We start from the raw sequence: 21,494 nt of genomic DNA, 5'->3' as shown, positions 1-21,494 counted from the left end.
AAGGGAAAGTGGAAAGAAATAGAAGTTTTATTTTTTGTTTTGGGAAGTATTTAAGCTCTTTCTGTCATTCCCTCTTCTATGGGCTGTTGAATTGCAGAAGGATCTGAATGGGGTTTTGTTTTTGCTGTCCTTTTCCTTAAATTTGGTCTGAGGCTTCCAGCATAAATTCTCTTATGATATAGGGTTATCAAAAGATAAGTTATTTCTAAAAGGTTAAAGGTGGATGAATTTTATGTAAAAGTATATCTAACGATGAATTGCATTTACTAATATATTTTTAAAACTTTCTTAATTTTTTTAAAATAAGTCTCACAATTGGGTATTTTAATCATTGTTGACACATGTTGAATTTTAAAACATGTTGTTGGTTATGTAAACCCTTTATTAGATTTTGAATTGAATCTAATCTTTGACTCCACTCTTCATTTTACATGACAAATTCATGTGCTTTGAAAGTGGTAAATTACTGTGCTGCTTTCTCGATCACTCTTTTTTTTACTCTTTTCTTTTATCAGTTTTCAGATGTATTCATTTTCATTATCTATATACAACTATCTGTGTTTTCAATAACTTGTAATCTTTTTTATTTCTTTTAAAATATTCATATTTTAAAAATATTTTATATCTCTTTACATATAAATTTTATATAAAATAATTTTTTTACCAATAATAAATAAATAAATAAAAAGAAGCATTTGAGTGTCCTAACCGTATATAACTCATATACATTACTATACTTTATTTGAGTTTTCTTAACATGTTTTTTTTCTACCATTCTAAATTAAAATTATTATTATTTTATTAATATCATGTTATTTTAAGTATATCATTTTATATTTACACTAGAACATATTTATTCAACTAATTACTTTTTTTTGCCTTTTTTATTTTATCAAAGTAACCTTCCCACAATACTTTGTATGAATCCTTCTTATTTGTTTATTATCACTCAAAATAAGGATTTATAAACATATTTAGTCTAATATTAAACCTATTATTTTAAAACATTATTTTATTATTATATACATTGGATATTTCACATTAACTATTAACTATTGAGATGATAAAATCAAAATATATAATTGAGATGAAAATCTTAATTTATAAGTTAGTTTTAAGTTTTTTAAGATTAAATTAGGAATAAACTTATTTATTGAGATAATATTAAAGTTATTTAGAACTTATTCTATTTAAATTCACTGGAGATGTTGTCACAAGTTAATAGACTCCTCTTAAATTACTCACAAATATCTAATTACATATTCGAAATGTTATTTTTTTCATGTAAAAGGAAGTGTTTAAGACCCTACATTGATTACATATATAATTAAATCATAATATATAAGTATTGTATAGACTTTAACTTATAAATTATAAGTGGATTAGACACAAATTCACGTAGTAAGAATATATAATAATATATTTAAAGGTTAAATATGTTTTTTGTTCTTGTATTAAAATTTGAAATTGATTTTTATCCATAGTTTAAATTTCAAATCTCCTCGATACTTGTAGTAAGGAACGATTGTAGTATATAATTCATTTTAATAGTTTACTTATTACAAATATCCAGGAGGTTTAAAGTTTGGACTAGAAAAAAAATTAATTTTCTGTGAAAATCGAAAAATATATTTATATCTATATTTAAATAATTATTTTGTAATCATAGTTTAGTTTCAAATTAAAATGTATATTTACTAAATTGAACCGTTCAAAATAATTTGGGAAGCCCATTATTTTATAATTATACCAACATGATTTTAAGCATATTAGTTTTTTAGTTATATTTTTGTCAGAATATTAATTTAACTATTTATTTTATTTATAACGCTTCTAAAGCCTATATTTCCTAAGTTAAACTATTTAAATGATCTGGGTAGCCTATAACTTTATATATAAATAATATGTAAGTATACTATTTTATTTTTCATCTCTATATTAGTATATTTATTCAATTAATTAGTTATTTTTATTGCATTTAGGTAATATGTAAAATAAGAATTATAAATATCTTTGGTCTAACATTAAGGCTATTATTTTCCATCTATTTAAGTACATTATTTATTTTACCATTTATAAGCATATTAGTACAATTAACTAACTAATTAATTAATTTATAGCTATGTATTTATCTTCAGCATAGAATCTACATGTACTAAATTGAACTCCAAAATAAAGGCACATGTAAATACTTTTTGCCAAACATTGCCTTACCTATTATTATTTTTTTATTAGAATTCTTTTAATTGTGTTATTTTATATCTTAATATATTTAATTAATTATTTCACTATTTATTTTACGGCTAACATTTAGCCTATTAATATCTAAAGTTGGATACCAATTTCAATCACGTTTATTCAGAGTGACTCAAAATCTTCTTACTTTGATTCAGAATTTTTGGTGTTTGACTCCAACTTTGCTTCATCTTATTTTCTACAATCTTTAGTGGCTTGGTTTGAGGGATCTTTCTAATAAGATAGAGTTTTTTTTTTTTTTTTTAAATGTGCTTGAAAGGGGAAAGAGAACAAATGGATAGAAAATTAAGTGTGACTTGAAAATTAAATTAAATTGACTTAAAAATTAAATTAAAAGTTGCATTTTTGTGTGATTTATTAATGTAGAATATTTTTTATGTTTTGAAAAAAATCCAACCATTGATTGATGTGATATGTAGAAAATATAAAATGGATAAAATAATTATAGATAAAATACTTTCAAGAGGGATTTATAATTAATATGTGAAAGAGAGTCGAACGCTTTGAAAAATAAAATATTAACAATTTAAATATAGGTTATAAATTAGGGTTTTTTTTATAAATAAAATAAAATTGAAGTATTTAAGGAATATTAAAATTCTTCTTAGAAAAATATAAGTGGCTAAAAGCCCAAGATTATGATTTTATTGATATTATTGAAATGGGAGGTTGTGTGGAAATGAAAATAGAAGAAACCTAACAAAAATCTAAGAAATAAATAGTGAGATTTTGAGTTTGTGGTGGGTCTTCTTCAACACTAAAAAAGCCGAAACCAATGAGATACTTTTTCTATTTATTTCTATTTCAGTAGTGAAGCTGCATTCTAACCAATGCTTGATGTCGACCATGTTAGTTGAACAATACAAATTGTGTTGTTCTCCTCATTCATTATTTTCTTCTCTTCTCCTTTTCTATTTAGTTTATGGAGATATCAAGTATAAATGAGAATATTTTTTTATCATAAATAAAATAAAATAAGATAGTTAAGGGGTGTTCTAACCTTTATATAGAAAGTGGTCAAAGTCAACCTGCTCAACACCTGAGCTATAGACATTCTTTATCTTCTACCGACCACACAACCAAACCTCGAATGAAAGGAATGATAAGTCACATTAAAAGATATCAGCATTACACACAAACATCTCCTCATACAACAAAAAATCTACAAACATATTTATAAATCAAATTCTCTCACCCACAACTAAAACTGAAAAACCACTCAACGTCGGACTCACTTTCGTCAAAACATAGACTATTTTATCATATATTCTATCTTTTACTTGTGAACTAGTTTTATATTATTTTGTTACTTTATTATTATTTATTTCACTATGATAATTTTTAAAGAAAATTTATGCTAACATAAGATAACATTATTTTGATCATAAAATTTTGCTTAAATTATTTGTATTTATTTAGTGAGCCAAGTTACCAATTAAGTTGTCAAATTTGGATAGGTTTTAGCTGTCAAAATATTTAAAAGCTGTGATTTTTTTACACCTCAAATAACAACTATCATGAAAAAAAAATTAATTAAAAAAATAAAAAAATAGAAAAAATAATCAAAAACCTATATATTAACAAAAATATACCTAAATAATCTATATCTATTATATTATATAAAGAATTATAGTAAATTAGTTTAAAAACTTATTTTTATGGTTGTGGGGTGTTGAAAATAATCACAATATTGAAAGTGGTAATGGTATCAGCAACAGTAATAAGTAATATTTGAAGTGATAGATGCAGACCTCATTCAACATTAATTCTTCCCGTTTTATTCATTTATTTTACGTTTTGTTCTTGATTTATGAGGGTATGAACAATAACCATAAAACTTATATTAATTCTATTTTTAATTAATGTGAATTCTTTAACATATTTTCTTATCTTGAAAACTAAACATCTCAAATGTGGGATTTGGGATTGAAGATCTACATAATACGAGATCTAATAAAGATGGTTTTAAATGAATTTAGTACAATACTAAAAAAAAGTTAAATTTAAATTTAATTTAATTTTATAAAATTGACTTTGATTATATATTATAATTTGACTTGATCTATAGACAAGTTTACTCTTGATTAATAACAAAAATATAATAATTAATAATTAAAAAGAGATAAAATCAAATCCAAATTTAGAAATAAGAAGTTTAAAATAAATGTAAAAATTAAGTTCAAAACTAACACATTTTATTTTAAAAATTACATATTTAAAAAATAAAAATTTCCAACCGCTTTAAATTGATCCTAATATTTTTAGTAGATTTTTTAAACTAGTTGACCTAATTCAGCCAAATTTTTAAATGAGTAGAGGAGTTTTATCAAAACATTTTTATATACCAACTTAAATAATAGATCTACTAATTTTTCTCAATTAATGCATCTTTATTAAGAGGAGAAATTTAACACTTCCAAATAGGAAAGAGTCATAAGTTTAAAATTAGAATATATTGACATTATACAAAAATAGACTCTTTTTTTTATATATGAGTATACTTTTATAAAGAAAATATGGACAATCGATTAAATAATTGATTTTTTCTCTTCAGTTCTTTATTGTTTTTTCTTTTTTTCAACTTCAAATTTTAAGTTTTGACTTTTCATAGCAAAAATACTTGTAAAAGAGGACTTTCAAGTACATATTCGTTATTTGATATGTAACGAGTATTATATTAATTATATATTTTTCGTTAACTGATGTATGTATTTATATTATTTATCATGAATTATATTATTGATAAATCATATTTAATATATATAATCATAAAAATATTTAATTTATTGGATATTTTTTTTATTTTTATCCTTAACTTGTTAGACATATTTGATACCAGATATTGCAGGACAGTACAATTATAATTTTTACATTAGAACAAAAGTTAGAATGAAATTTTAAAAAATAAAATAAAAGGACTCATTAGTTCCTGGTACAATAGAGCTTTCTTTTATCTGCAAGGAATATTTAAATAATATCTTAATTCTTATATCAACTTTTACACAAAAAGTTCACATAGTTCTCAACACAAATAACCATCACATGAAACAGAATTTATAACATCATCAACCCTAAACTCTAAAAAAATTATACTTTATAGTAACTTAAAATTGTTTTTTAAAAAGACTTACACAAATAACTGACCAATCAAAATATTTACAATATCAAAATATATAACATAAAAAATATCATCTATATAGAAAAACTAATCTGTTAATATTTTAACTTAACACGTAGGATTAGATGGTACACTCCATTTTAAAACCTTAAAATGAACCATTAGAAAATATAATAGACTTTAATAAGCTTAAGTAGGTTTATATATTATTTACATGTTACATGCATTTTTCAAGCCTATTTTTTTATTGTTCATTAAAAGTTGGGCTTGACTTAAAGGCCTACTTAATAACATGTTTTATTGATTAAGATTGCCATAATATAATATATTTAAATATACTTCGATCTTAACATGTGTGGTTTTTAATATTAGGCTATAAATATTGAACATGCAGCGTAAGTAACCCAAGGCACAAAAACTCCCAAATCCTTAAAGTTCAGTAACACCTTCTCTAAAAGCTTCTCATTATGGGTTTCAATGGAGACAATGTTCTTCATCAAACCCAAGTGGTTGTGGTTCTCGTACCTTTCCCTGCACAAGGTCATCTGAATCAGCTTATGCATCTCTCACACCTTATCTCACCACACAACATACCAGTTCATTATGTTTCCACTGTCACTCACATTCGCCAAGCCACACTCAGACACCACAAATCCACTTCCACCATCCATTTCCATGCCTTTCAAGTTCCACCCTTTGTTTCCCCTCCTCCCAACCCTCACAATGCAGAAACTGATTTCCCATCTCATCTCATTCCTTCCTTTGAGGCCTCTTCACATCTTCGGGAGCCTGTGGGGAAACTCCTTCAATCCCTCTCATCACAAGCCAAAAGGGTCGTAGTCATCCATGACTCCCTCATGGGACCAGTGGTACAAGATGCCGCAAACATGCCTAATGTTGAGAGGTACACTTTCCAAAGCACATCTGCCTTTTTCACCTTCGTTTATTTTTGGGAGCAAATGGGGAAGCCTTCACTTCAAGGCTTCCGTGTTCCGGAATTTCCTTCTCTTGAAGAATCTTTGCCAGCCGAATTCATTGAGTACATTTCTGAAAATTTTGAATTCAACAAATTCAACGATGGACACATCTACAACACCAGCAGGGCCTTTGAAGGTCCTTATCTTGAGTTGCTGGAGAATATGAAAGGCACCAAGAAGGTTTGGGCACTGGGGCCATTCAACCCTTTAGCCTTTGAGAAGAAAGATTCAGTAGGGTTTAGGCACTCATGCATGGAGTGGCTTGATAAACAAGAGGCAAGTTCAGTGATATATATATCCTTCGGGACCACCACAGCTTTGAGAGATGAACAAATCCAAGAGATAGCAACTGGGTTGGAACAGAGCAAGCAGAAGTTCATCTGGGTGCTGAGAGATGCTGACAAAGGTGATATCTTTGACGGAAGTGAAACAAAAAGGTATGAGCTTCCAAAGGGTTTTGAAAAGAGAGTGGATGGCATGGGGCTGGTTGTGAGGGATTGGGCACCCCAGTTGGAAATTCTGAGCCACAGTGCAACAGGGGGGTTTATGAGCCATTGTGGATGGAACTCGTGCTTGGAGAGCATAACCATGGGGGTGCCAATGGCTACATGGCCCATGCACTCTGACCAGCCAAGAAATGCAGTTTTGGTGACAGAGATTCTGAAGGTTGGTTTGGTTGTGAAGGATTGGGAACAGAGGAATTCGTTGGTGAGTGCTTCAGTTATTGAGAATGGTGTGAGAAGGTTGATGGAATCAAAGGAAGGTGATGAGATGAGAAAGAGATCAATGAGGCTTAAAAATGGCATCCATAGATCCATGGATGAAGGTGGAATTTCTCCAAAGGAAATGGATTCGTTCATTGCCCATATTACTACAGAGTCTCTCATCAATTGATGCTACTGTGTTGTAGTTCCTGGTTCAACAGAACAGATGCGATTGAATAGGGTTGAAGATACACACTTTTTATGTTTGGAAGAAAAGGATACTTTTATACTTAGTTATGATAGGTTTTAAAATAAATATATATAATAAAAGATAAATTTAAAATTAAATAATATAATATTGAGAATTGTAATGGATTGAGAGTTGGTGATGTGATTTTATAAAAAAATTGAATTATTATTAATGTATCCTTGTCTTTTTTATTATATGGGATGAATTTATGTCAAATAGTCTTACCTAAATTACGGAAATGTCAAATTTTAAACTTTTATTGTTGATTTGAGAAGAAAATTTTAAAATATTTAATTAAGTTGGGATCAAAATGATTTTAGTTTAAAATTCTTGTATATAACTTTAATGTTGAATAATGTCACACTATGGAGTTGTGATACCGTACATTGATTCTGAAAAAGAAAATTATTACATGGAAGACTTTAATTATTTTTAAACATATATTTATAAATTTTAAAAAGTTAATTTTTGTATTATTTGAAAGAAAGTGGCAAATTTTGAATGTATATTATTGATTGTAGTTATTTGTAGATTATAATATTATTGATATAAATAAGAATATAAGAAAGTGAAATATATATTTTCATAATAAAAAATTATTTACAAAAAATTATGATATATTAATGCACCAATTGTTCTTACATTCATTTTTATTCTAACAATACTTTTTCTGATTTATTCGATATAAGTGTCATTCATTTTGGTAATGTATCTAATCTCTTGCAAATTCTTTCCGTCTCATACAAGAATTTGGAATAAGATCGCCTAAACCTATTCCTACCTAATATGATTTTAAGACTCATAGAAGCAAATCAAACACGAATCTACATTTATAATTTTTAAATATTATAAAAAAATACTAAAAGCTATTATATTTTTATTTTACGGATGATCAAACCTATCCAAATAACACTATTATGTTAAAATATAAATTGTAAATTAAACCAAATTTATAAGAAGAAAACAGGTTGAATTTTTAAAAAATAAAAAAATTGAACTGAATTTTAAAAATATAAGATAAATGAATTAAAATATAGTACTTCCTGATGAGAAAAACGCACGCGGAAGCAATACACACAATCACGAATCAACTGCAGAACAATAAACACAAGATTTAACGTGGTTCGGTCGCCAACTGCAACCTACATCCACACACACAGACAACTATTAGGTTTTCATTATGTCCTATTGCACACCAATTACGAGTACAATGATATCTTTAAGTATAAATTATAAAAGGGACACGATGAGTAAGCTCACCCACTAAACATGATGTCTAGTCAGCCCAATCCAATTGGTTTTAGATTCATACCCAACACTTCCAAGTGAGGTTTATAACTAAAAAAACTAGTTCCAATCTACACAATTTTCTTATTTTCTTATATAAGAATGATAACTTGACACGTTTAAACAAAATTATGAAATCATTATGTTTATTATTAAAGTGTAAAATTTATTTTGATATGGATATATCTACTCTTTGGTCATCTAGATTTTTACATTTTATATAAGAGTTTAAAATAAGTTGGGAGATCAATAATTTTAATTTTACATTAAATTGGACCTCATACATCTAAAATAAATGAAATATTAAGTGTCCAAAAATATATATATTACATAAGTTAAGTTATGATCTAGTGATTCGATTTTGACTATCCACCTAACCTTGTTCCTACCTAACATGATTGATTCATAGAATTCTACAAAGCAAATCAAACACGAATCTACATTTACAATTTTTAAATATTATAAAAAAATACTAAAATTATCATATTTTATTTTACAGATGATCAATCCTATCCAAATAACAGTATTATGTTAAAATCTAAACTGTAAATTAAACCAAATTTAGAAGAAGAATACAAGATAAATAACTAAAATATATTACTTCCAACTGAGGTTTATAACTAAAAAACTAGTTCCAATCTACACAATTTTCTTAATATAAGAATGAAAACTTGACACGTTTGAACAAAATTATGAAATCATTATGTTTATTATTAAAGTGTAAAATTTATTCTTTCTATAAATATTTTACTTGTAGACCTAAACATCATTCAACCCATCCTCTGCTCAGAAATCCGTTGCCAAAGTTGAATAGCTGAGAAGTTCATGTTCATGGCTTTCAATGGAGACAATCTTCCTCACCAAAACCAAGTGGTGGTGGTTCTGATACCTTTCCCTGCACAGGGTCATCTGAATCAGCTTCTGCATCTCTCACACCTTATCTCACCACACAACATACCAGTTCATTATGTTTCCACTGTCACTCACATTCGCCAAGCCACACTCAGACACCACAAATCCATTCATTCTAACATTCATTTCCATGGCTTTGAAGTTCCACCCTTTGTTTCCCCTCCTCCCAACCCTAACAACCCAGAAACTGATTTCCCATGTCATCTTATTCCTTCCCTTAAGGCCTCTATGCATCTTCGAGATCCTGTGAGGGAACTGCTTCAATCCCTCTCCTCTGAAGCCAAAAGGGTTATAGTCATCCATGACTCTCCCATGGCTTCAGTGGCACAAGATGCCACAAACATGGCTAATGTTGAGAATTACACTTTTCACTGCACATGCGCCTTTTCCGTCTACCTTGCCTATTGGGACAGAATGGGAAGGCCTTCGGTTGAAGCCATGCACGCCCTGAAAATTCCTTCTCTCGAAGGATGCTTCCCAACCCAATTCTTGGATTTTCGTGCACAGAGTGAGTTACTCAAACTCAGCGATGGAATCGTCTACAACACAAGCAGGGTAATTGAAGGCGATTACATTGAGTTGATGAAGGCTATCACTGGTGGCAAGAAGATTTGGGCACTGGGACCGTTCAACCCTTTAGCCGTTGAGAAGAAAGGTTCCAAAGAAAGGCACTCATGCGTGGAGTGGCTTGATAAACAAGAGCCAAATTCAGTGATATATATATCCTTCGGGACCACAACAGCTTTGAGAGATGAACAGATCCAAGAGATAGCAACTGGGTTGGAACAGAGCAAGCAGAAGTTCATCTGGGTGCTGAGAGATGCTGATAAAGGTGATATCTTTGACGGAGGTGAAGCAAAAAGGTATGAACTTCCAAATGGGTTCGAGGAGAGAGTGAAAGAGATGGGGCTAGTTGTGAGGGATTGGGCACCCCAATTGGAAATTCTGAGCCACAGTTCAACAGGGGGGTTTCTGAGCCATTGTGGATGGAACTCGTGCTTGGAGAGCATAACCATGGGGGTGCCAATAGCAACATGGCCCTTTCACTCTGACCAACCAAGAAACGCAACTCTGATCACAGAGGTTCTGAAGGTTGGTTTGGTTGTGAAGGATTGGTCACAGAGGAACTCGTTGGTGAGTGGTTCAGTTGTTGAGGATGGTGTGAGAAGGTTGATGCAAACAGAGGAAGGTGATGAGATGAGAGAGAGAGCAGAGAGGCTTAAAAGGGTCATCCATAAATCCACAGAAGAAGGTGGAGTTTCTCACATGGAAATGGATTCTTTCATTGCTCATATCACTAAATAATCTCATCACCTTGTATTAGTGTGATTCCTCGTTTAATATATCAGAATTTTATAACAGTTCGTGAAGATAATCCAAAACCAATTTGGCTTGCATATTTAATATCAATTATGTAGTAATTTGATAACAGTTCGTGAAGATAATGCATATTTATTTTTTAATTTTAAATATTATTATAATGTGATGTTAAGTATATATTTTTAATGTGTAGGATAAAAAAAAATATTTTCCATATATTTACATAGCCAAGCCTTAGGTCCTGTTTAACAACCTCTAACATGACCACAATGATGTTATAAATAACTTAATTTAATATTTTATTATTATATATAGTTGTTAAATATATGTAAGTGAAAATATAGAGTGTAGAAAATAGTTTTTTTTCTTTTTAAATAAGGTCACACTCAACAGTGTTCTATATTATTTTAAACCTAAATAAATTATTATTTTATTATAATATAATATTTTAATATTTTATTTATAAAAAGCAGAACAGATGTTTAATTTTGAATAATGGTGGCGGCCAAACTTTTTTCTATTTTGAGAGCTGATTGTAAAAAATCTACTTTATAAGTGTTGGAGGATATTTAAAGTAAAAAAAGTTTGACTGATTGAGACAAAATAAAATAAAAATTGTCACTAATGGAGAAAAAAGTAAAATAAAAATGGTGCATGTCCCCAATAGAGACAAGAAGGATATGTCCTCTCTCCCACTTTGCAACTTGTTCTTTGTTTGGACTCACTCTCTGTTTGAATTACTTTCTTTATAAAAAAAGTTTAATTAATCATTTAGTTCATATATTTTACATAATTTTTTTTTCTTTTCTATTTTCCATATTTTAGTAAGAGGCAAGATCCTCCTCTAACCAGATAAAAATTGTGTTTTTAATAAAATAATGTTATTTTTGTACTTGTATAAACAAAGTATGTCTACATAGTACTTGAAACTAGTTGTATCATTATTGACGTGTTCAGTGATTTCCTTCTTCTTCACTTTAAGTCTCTTTCTTGAATTTGTTGGTGCTCGATCGGATTAGTCTGTAAAAGGTACTTCGACGATCAAGTAAGTACTCAATATACGAAGTATATATTAAGAATTGATTAAAAACATATCTTACTCTGTTGTAGATGATTTATTTATAATTTTTTTTTCATGAGTCATCTCTTGTAATGAGCCAAATTCATCATATACGTTAGCTTATTTTTAGAGAAATTATCTGATTTTTGGGGATGTTACCCATATTTGGTAGGACGTATTCCGAATTCTTAAAATGTTCTTACAACTGTGTTAACGATTATTTATTCTAACTGTTTTAAATATGTTTTCAACTAATCGTTTGATGACTGATACCGAGTCACATACTTCTCTAATATGTACAATTTTATACTTAAATTGAAATTGAGTATCAAGAATAACTTTTTTTGTTGAAAATTCTAAAAACACTTTTTATGTCAAATAAATTAAATATCTTGAAATTCTACTATAGATATGCACGACGTTACAGTTTTATATTATAATTTATTTATTTATTTTGTAGTAGTGTTAGAAAACCTAGTATTGAGTACAGGATTAAAATTAAAACATTAAAATAATTGCTTGTACAAACAAAGACTAAAATATTAAGTTTCTAGACATAGGAAGTGTAGAGTAAAGTTTTGGTAAGAGTGGCATTAGAAGCAGAGAAGTAAAAGTGGTAAAATGTGTGGCACATTTTTATTTAATTGGAATTCTTGCATCATATAATAAAATTGTGGTGATCTAATTAATTTGATTAATATTTTAAAGGGTTGTGATTTTTAAGTTTGATTTAATCCAGATTAGAAGATTATTTGTTTCCTTTAAAATAAATAAAAAATTATTAAAAATAAAATATGTATTTTTTAAAATTTAAGTTATATCGATAAAACTAATATTAATTTTAGATTTGGTGTATAAATTCTAATTCATGTATATTTTTAATAAAATATGTTTTTTTAATATTTTTATTTTATAAAATGGATTATCTCATAGGTTTATCGATAAGCTCGACTTATGTCCATTAAGGTTTAGATTAAAACAAGGACAAAAATGTTCTAGCATAATTATGTCACAATAAAATGTTCTAACGATAAAATCAAATTATTCATTAAAGAGTGATTTAGTAATCAAAATTAAATTAATTGATAAAATAAATAATTTTTTTATCGGTGGCAACATAACTTTTATTTTACTTTATATAACCATCAATTTAATGACTAAAATTTAACAAATATTATTTCGATCCGCTACACAAATTAATATTACTAATAAATTATTGTGATAGTAATAAATTTGTAACAAATATCAATAAATCGTTATTTTAATCACAATTAATGACCTAACTTATTTCGTTAACTAACATTGATTATTAAATAAATTTTTTTATAGTGATTATGAAAATGGTAAAAGATAAATTATCAACCATAAGACTATTTAATAAAACTCTCTTGATGAAATCGTTTAAGATTAAATTATCTTGGTCTAATACAAATAGTTGGATAGTTACGAAGAATGCAGCAAAACTAAGTTTTGGATGCAAGTTAATCCAAGTAGTTGGATAGTTACAAGAATGCAGCAAAACTTTAATATTTGAATTTACCTATTTGTCTTAAATTTTATTTTTTTATATGTTATTCTATATATTAGAACCCGATTCTATTGAAAAAAAAAAACATTTTTGAAAAATAATTCATACAAATTTTATACTCTTAAATACCAACCATCTCTTTATAGTTTGTAGGAAATATTAATGGAATATCCCCAAATTTAGTTCTCTTAAGAAAAAGTTAATTATCTTAACTGAATTTCACAATTATTTACATATTTTTTTTTATATTATTCAATAAGTTTTGTTTTAATTCTCATCATTTTTCAAACAATTTCATATTTTTTAAGACAACTGCGCCACCCAATAATTTTAAAAGAATATGCTGGTTTTGTATTTAAAAAAAATTATTTTCACATGAAAAAATCTTATGATTTTTAAAGAGATTCTGAAAAGAAGTTTTAATATCAAAATTTACAATTTAAATTTTAATGAATTTATATAACTACAACTTTTGACATAAGTGCCGCATGAATTAAGATGAAGTGGAAAACATAGTTAAATTATGAGGTATGATATTTGACACCTATAAAATAAATAATACTTATTATACAACTTAAAGTATTAATATTAATATTTTAATTAAATTTATTTTCTTATTTATTTTTTAATTTAAAATATTAATATATATTGTTATGTTATTAAAATAATTGTTAAGTGGGTATTTTTTTTTTTTGGTAGATGTCAAAGTATAGTTTGTCTTATATTAACCAAATAAACACCAAAATGCTATAGCTTCCATCGTTAATCACGTAACACTTACTTGTAACAATCATAAAATGGAACTAAAAAACAGAGCCGGCCGGTTGAAGGGATAGACGGAGAAGGTAAAAAAAGGTTATACAAATTTAATATGAGATTTTTGTGTGTGTTAATTATGTTCAACTTCTTCTTTTCTAATTCTCCAAAACTCATTTGATTTTCCTTTTAACAAATATAAACATTAAAAATAAAAATAAAATATAAACTACAATATTTTTTTCAAGATCTTTAAAGCAAAAAACCCTATAAAAAGACACAAACATCAAAGAGAAATGGGAGAGTTTCATAGGGATTTCTTAGTTTCTTTTTCTTCTTTGTAATTTTTTTGTTTTGCCTCCGTATGGAAGGCTAAATCTTTTTTGTTGATTCTTTTGTAATTCTCCATTGAGTTATGAGGTTTTGTTCAATAAAAGTTTTGATTTTTAATTCTCTATAGCAGTTGTTTTAATAGTCTAATATCCTAAAAAATTGGGTTTTTGTGAGAGCTTGTACTTAAACGCATTAGAAGTCTTCCATATCTTAAACTTTGGTTTCTTAGTTAGTTCGTATTGTTCTGATTAATTTCTTGGACGCATGATACAAGAGAGAGGAGGTAAATATTCTCATGGAGTATACGCATGGAACAAAGTGGGTATTGATTAAACCAGTAGACACATGCTTTACTGGTGAGTTTCAGGTAAATCAGATCGGCGCATGTTCAATCTGGTTTAGCTCTGTTGGAGAATTAAAAAAAGATTAATCTTTAGAGAACCTGTGAAAAATTCAATGGTGGAAGAACTTTGAATCAACCGCTTTTTATTTGTTGTTTCAAATATCTTTTATATTGCTTGCATAACTATCTTAACCCCTTTTTATTATTACTGATCTACTCATTTTACTCGTTGGAAAAAAACTTAATATCACCACAATTATACTATCATCTCTCTCTAGTGTAAGACAAATATACGCTAAAATCATATTAATTTCGGTAGAATCATATTTCAGAGCAAAACGAAAAATATCAAATTTTGTTTTCGATACATAATTGTAGGGTTCACTATGAATTGGTTTAAACAATTATCTAATAAAAAATGATAAAACAACAAATCCATTAATTTATTTAAATAATTAACTGGCCCCCTCGAGTTGGACGTGATTAATTTTTTAGTAACCAAAACATCTCTTTTTGCAAGTTTCTCTAAATACTTTATCCAAGGCCATTTACAATGCTGGATCTCACCATTCTCACACCAGATATAAGCATTTTCTCAATGGCTTTCAATGGAGACAATCTTCCTCACCAAAACCAAGTGGTGGTGGTTCTGATACCTTTCCCTGCACAGGGACATCTGAATCAGCTTATGCATCTCTCACACCTTATCTCATCACACAACATACCAGTTCATTATGTTTCCACTGTCACTCACATTCGCCAAGCCACTCTGAGACACCACAAATCCTCTTCTACCATCCATTTCCATTCCTTTCAAGTTCCACCCTTTGTTTCCCCTCCTCCCAACCCTAACAACCCAGAAACTGATTTCCCATCTCATCTCATTCCTTCCTTTGAGGCCTCTACACATCTTCAGGAGCCTGTGGGGAAACTTCTTCAATCCCTCTCATCACAAGCCAAAAGGGTCATAGTCATCCATGACTCCCTCATGGCGTCAGTGGCACAAGATGCCACAAACATGCCTAATGTTGAGAATTACACTTTTCACTGCACATGCGCCTTTACCACCTTTGCTTTCTTCTGGGAGGAAATGGGAAAGCCTCCACTTGAAGCTTTCCGTGTCCCAGAATTTCCTTCACTCGAAGGATGCTTCCCGACCCAATTCATTGATTTCATTGTTGCACAATATGAACTCCAAAAATTCAACGATGGAAACATTTACAACACAAGCAGGGCTATTGAAGATCCTTATCTTGAGTTGCTGAACCTTTTCAGTGCCGGAAAGAAGGTTTGGGCACTGGGGCCATTCAACCCTTTGACCGTTGAGAAGAAAGATTCAATAGGATTGAGGCACTCGTGCGTGGAGTGGCTTGATAAACAAGAGCCAAGTTCAGTGATATATATATCGTTCGGGACCACCACAGCTTTGAGAGATGAACAAATCCAAGAGATAGCAACTGGGTTGGAACAGAGCAAGCAGAAGTTCATCTGGGTGCTGAGAGATGCTGACAAAGGTGATATCTTTGACGGAAGTGAAGCAAAAAGGTATGAACTTCCAGAGGGTTTTGAGGAGAGAGTGGAAGGAATGGGGCTAGTTGTGAGGGATTGGGCACCCCAAATGGAAATTCTGAGCCACGGTTCAACAGGGGGGTTTATGAGCCATTGTGGATGGAACTCGTGCTTGGAGAGCATAACCATGGGGGTGCCAATAGCAACATGGGCCATGCACTCTGACCAGCCAAGAAATGCAGTTTTGGTGACAGATGTTCTGAAGGTTGGTTTGGTTGTGAAGGATTGGGATCAAAGGAATGCTTTGGTGAGTGCATCAGATGTTGAGAAAGCTGTGAGAAGGTTGATGGAAACAGAGGAAGGTGATGAGATCAGAGAGAGAGCAGTGAAGCTTAAAAATGCCATCCATAGGTCAATGGATGAAGGTGGAGGTTCTCACATGGAGATGGCTTCTTTCATTGCTCACATAACTAAATAGTTTTATCATTTGATGTTAGTGTGGTTCCTAGTTGAATATGTTGGAATTTAACATTTCGAGAGGTGTTCAAACCTTAACGTGAATAACCTTTGACCCAAACATTTTCAGAATGTGATCTATGCTAAGCTATAAATGGTTAGAATTTGTATTTTATGGATTGATTTCAGGTAATAAAAGTTGAAGTTCAGAAATATTCATTTAAACTTTAAGTAATAGAAACACCTATAGAGAAACAAAATAGTTATTCACAATGATAGGAACAAAAAAGTGTACATTTTAGATAAAGTTGTTGAATAATGTACTATGGTGTATTTTTGATATTTTTCTAATTTTAGTGTTTATTTATTTGATGTCAAAGTATTAAGTTTGACATAAGTTTATTTGGTCAATCTTTTTTATAAGATTTTTTAAAGGAGAAAATTTCGAAAAAATAAATAAATCTTAACTCTTTTACAAATTAAAAAAAAAAGTTGAAATTATTTTCTTGATGGAGACAATAATAATAAAAAAAATTCCATATGTTTCCATTGTGAAAGCAGTGATGCAAAGTTTTTATTTCAAGAACTTTGGAAGCAGTAGACTAGAACAGAGCCAATAGGAACTTGTTTTTTCTCTGGACTGAGACAATGTTTTAGATAATTTACTTTATTTATAAAACAAATTTAACCTATCATTTAGTTATAATATATATATATATATATATATATATATATATATATCTAATCACACTTCTTGTTTTTTACGTAAAACTCTACATCAAGATGAAGTATTTTTTATTTTTTATTTTTAATTCTTACCGTTAATTGCAAGGTAACCGTGTTATTTTAATGTTGGGTCTATCCATATAGATTGATGGTTGTTTTTAACAAATAAATTAATTATATAAAAACTGTTTCTTTCAGTATACTTGGGTGAGTTGAAATTGAATCCAATATTATGGATATATTTTATGTTTTCTTCAGAACTATGTAGGGAAATCTAAAACTATCTCATTAATTTATTTTCTTCATTCTTTTTTATTATTTTCAATTTTTTTCTTTATTTATATATAGGAGAGTTTTATTTAGGTACAACTTTGGGTACTTAGATATTTCAATAGAAAATAAATTTCTTTAAGTAAAATCTACTAAAGCATCTCCGAAATGTTACTCAAATATTCCAATTACAACTCATTCCAAGAGTCTATTATTAACTCAACAAAAAGCTTTTATTCTTTTCAAAACTCGTATAAGGAAAGGATGTTTAACTTTCACATAATAACAAAATATATATATATATATATATATTTTATTTTATTTTATTTATTTTTTATTTTGAAAGCAAACAAAACATAAAAAAAAAGTTAAGGTTAAATTGTGTATTTTTCTTTTAGTTTTTTTTTGTAAATTTAGCATATAATAAAAAGATTAGATGAAGTTTTAACTTGATGGAGACACTCAATAAGTTTTCATATAGTTAGCGTGTAATGAATATAGTCAACAACACAATGTTTAATTGTTAAATGCGTTGTCAAAATATCTTTTGTAAATGTTGTTTTAGAAGAAAAAAAAAACTCTCATTTTTAGTTGGTTGTAATTTAATAATATATAATTTAAATATATTAGAGTAAAGAGATATTTACATTTAATGTTTTTACACTAGTTCACCTGTAAACTCATATTATGTTCATTTTTTACTAAACTTTAATATTTTTTGGAACTCAATCATCCTTAGTTAAACAACTTTGGTTTACAAAAAATGTAATATAAAATATCAGTTGGATTTTGAGTTCAAGAAATAATGTGTACAACGAATACTAATAGTTCACTCTTTTAAATTACTATTGAATACAAACATTTTTCTTGCTCATAACTTATAAGGATTTTGATCTCTTTGAGAAGGAGTACACAATGTCTAACTCATCAACTTTTTTCTCTGAAGATATCTCCATCTATAGAGGGATGGACGAAAAGAGTCATTATAAGATTTTGAGAAATTACTTTTGAAAAATGTAGGATATGTCCACATTCAAACTTGAATATACATTAAATATTCTTCATTCAACATTAACTTTAAGTATTTTTTTAAAAAATAATTTAACAAAACTGTTGGGTATGAAGTCAGTACCAATTGGGTTGGGCTGAGTAGACACCATGTTTTAGTGAGTGGGCTTAATCATTGTGTCCCTTTATTATCTTTATTTATCTCTATTTAAAGATATTATTGTACTTGTAATTGGTGTGCAACATGACATAATGAAAATCTAATAGTTGCCCGTGTGGATGTAGGTTGCAGTTGGCGACCGAACCACGTTAAATCTTGTGTCGTTTATTTTTCTGCAGTTGTTCGTGATTGTGTGTTGCTTCCGCGTGTGTTTTTCCCATCAAGTGGTATTCGTTTACACACCAAAGATCCGATCAACATAAATTAATCAACGAGACGTGAAAATTGCGGCTACAGTAGCGTCCCAAAGCTAGGGTTTCACAGAGGCGGCATTAGCGTCCCAAAGCTAGGGTTTCGCAGGGCCTGCAGTAGCATCCCAAAGTTAGGGTTTCGCAGAGGCGGCAACCGCGTCCCAAAGCTAAGGTTTCGCAGGGGCTGCAGTGGCATCCCAAAGCTAGAGTTTCGCAGGGGCGGCAACGGCATCCCAAAGTTAGGGTTGCATGTGCGTTCTGCAGGTGTGCTGGTCTGAGACGGCACGGAGTGCAATGCAATGGTGGTGACCAGCGATGGTAGTTGTGCAGAGTGCGAACAACGACGGTGTGCGTCCTGGCAGCTGTAGTCCAATGCGGCGGAGCGCCAGTGCATTGGGGACTGCGACCAGTTCTGTTGGTGACTGATTTTGGGTGGTGCAATTTTTGTGGTCTTGATTTAAAAAAAAGAAGATTGCCAAAATCTGAAATTAGTTGTACCGAGTATCTCGACTAGTCGTTTGAGATGACAGAAGACGGGAAGTTCTGAATTGAAAATTCGATGGTACAAATTTCAGTTGGTGGAAAATGCAAATTGAGGATTTGCGAGTTGAGTTACTGAGCACATCAGTATTATCTTAGCCAGACTTACGTCGTCAGTGAGCATTAAGTTCGATGATGAAGTTCAAGCTTTACTACTGCTATTGTCTTTGCCTGACAGTTAATCCAGAACGGTTACAGCAGTTACCAGTTCAGCCGGATCAGATGTATATTTTGAAATTAATTATGGAAGACTAATTTATCTTGACAAAAATAAAAATAAGAAATCACAAGTGTTTTGATATTTATATGAGATATTAGCAACAAAGAATACAATGAAGTTTTTTAACGTTAATAACCATAATGAATTTTTTTATATCTAAACAATAAATTTATGTATTATTTATTTATTAATTGAAGTTTAGGAGTTATATGTGATCCACTTTTTCATCACCCACAAAACTCCTTTTATAAATGGAGTATGCTTGAATACAGGATAAACTCTATAAAATAACTTCCCTTAATAATATTTTTATATCTTATCTCATTCATTAAAAAGGCTACTTAACAATTAGTATTTTAATTATATTTTTATATCTTTTAACTTAAAATTTATATATATATATATTATTAAGATGAGTGTTAAATATATTCTTTTATCTAAAAAAAAAGTTAAAATATAATTTTTCATCACGAAAACTCTACTCAGTTAAAAGTGTGGTGTGTCAATATATACAAAATTGAATAGTTATGACATTTATAAAAGTTCTTAGAGAAACTCATAGAAAATTAATTTTAAAGAAAAAAATTTATTTGACACTCTCAATATTAAAATATAAAAAAAACTTCATATTTATGAATGAATTGTTAAATTAGAATTATTTACGGATTTTTATCCACGAATTTGAATTTGTAGGTAAATTCAGCATTACCTATGAATATTACCTACAAACAACATTACTTACATATATTATTCACAGATATGAATTCGTAGGTAAATTTAACATCACTTACTAATTATTTCTCACGGATCTTATTACCTACAAACTTTTATCCACAGATCTCTATTATCTACTAACTATTACACACAGATCTTTGTTACCTACCAACTATTATCCACGAATTTCTATTACCTACCAACTATTATTATAATAAGTATATACCTAATATTAAAAATATTATTATAATATATATGAAAAATTATAAAATCTTAACTAATATTCATAAATAATAATAATATTAATAATATCAATATACTTTATTTTTAAAATTTTAATTATTATTTAAAAATATTATTTTATTTTAATTGGATTCGAAGTCAGGTCCTTTCAAAATGTCTAAAGAAGTTTTAATCATTAGCTTTGTTGTTATATAATTATTATTAGTAAGATTATCAATATTAATATAATTAATAATATAAAAATTATTTATATATTTAATATTACTAATATTTTAATTAATATTTTCTATATTTTTATGAGTGTTATTAATGTTATTAATATTATTAAGAATAACAATAATAATATTACTTATTTTAACAATAATAATCTGATAGTGATTAAATGTTCTTTATTCATTTAAGGGAACTGACTTTGAAAAATAAGTATTTTTTTCTATTTTACTTTTATGTTTTATTTCATTTCTTTATATTTGATGCTCTCTATTTAATACTTTATACTTTGTATTCAATACTTTATCCTTTATAATACATTATTTATACTTGCATTTAATAC

The 21,494-nt window shown here is 28.7% G+C and overlaps 3 protein-coding genes across 3 annotated transcripts; all 3 read left to right on the top strand.

Moving 5' to 3' along the window:
• The first annotated feature begins 5,809 nt into the window (after positions 1 to 5,809).
• LOC137830557 (zeatin O-glucosyltransferase) lies at positions 5,810 to 7,477 on the top strand. The gene has a single exon (XM_068637982.2). It carries the CDS (start codon positions 5,842 to 5,844, stop codon positions 7,243 to 7,245), a length of 1,404 nt encoding a protein of 467 aa, XP_068494083.1. The 5' UTR covers positions 5,810 to 5,841; the 3' UTR covers positions 7,246 to 7,477.
• Positions 7,478 to 9,062: 1,585 nt separating this feature from the next.
• Positions 9,063 to 10,974, top strand: LOC137830556 (zeatin O-glucosyltransferase). The gene has a single exon (XM_068637981.2). The coding sequence runs from the start codon at positions 9,418 to 9,420 to the stop codon at positions 10,807 to 10,809; it is 1,392 nt and encodes a 463-aa protein (XP_068494082.1). The 5' UTR covers positions 9,063 to 9,417; the 3' UTR covers positions 10,810 to 10,974.
• Positions 10,975 to 15,380: 4,406 nt separating this feature from the next.
• On the top strand, positions 15,381 to 17,022 carry LOC137830555 (zeatin O-glucosyltransferase). Its single transcript, XM_068637978.2, has one exon. The coding sequence runs from the start codon at positions 15,398 to 15,400 to the stop codon at positions 16,829 to 16,831; it is 1,434 nt and encodes a 477-aa protein (XP_068494079.2). The 5' UTR covers positions 15,381 to 15,397; the 3' UTR covers positions 16,832 to 17,022.
• Positions 17,023 to 21,494: the final 4,472 nt, after the last annotated feature.

This window comes from Phaseolus vulgaris, chromosome 7 (genome assembly GCF_051622355.1).
Source record: "Phaseolus vulgaris cultivar YP4 chromosome 7, ASM5162235v1, whole genome shotgun sequence".
NCBI classification, from domain to species: domain Eukaryota; kingdom Viridiplantae; phylum Streptophyta; class Magnoliopsida; order Fabales; family Fabaceae; genus Phaseolus; species Phaseolus vulgaris.
This window is presented reverse-complemented; position numbering and strand designations above follow the sequence as displayed.

Bases quoted from the DNA above. Each gene is read 5' to 3' on its own strand.
- LOC137830557 (XM_068637982.2), top strand. From the start codon at position 5,842: ATGGGTTTCAATGGAGACAATGTTCTTCATCAAACCCAAGTGGTTGTG.
- LOC137830556 (XM_068637981.2), top strand. From the start codon at position 9,418: ATGTTCATGGCTTTCAATGGAGACAATCTTCCTCACCAAAACCAAGTG.
- LOC137830555 (XM_068637978.2), top strand. From the start codon at position 15,398: ATGCTGGATCTCACCATTCTCACACCAGATATAAGCATTTTCTCAATG.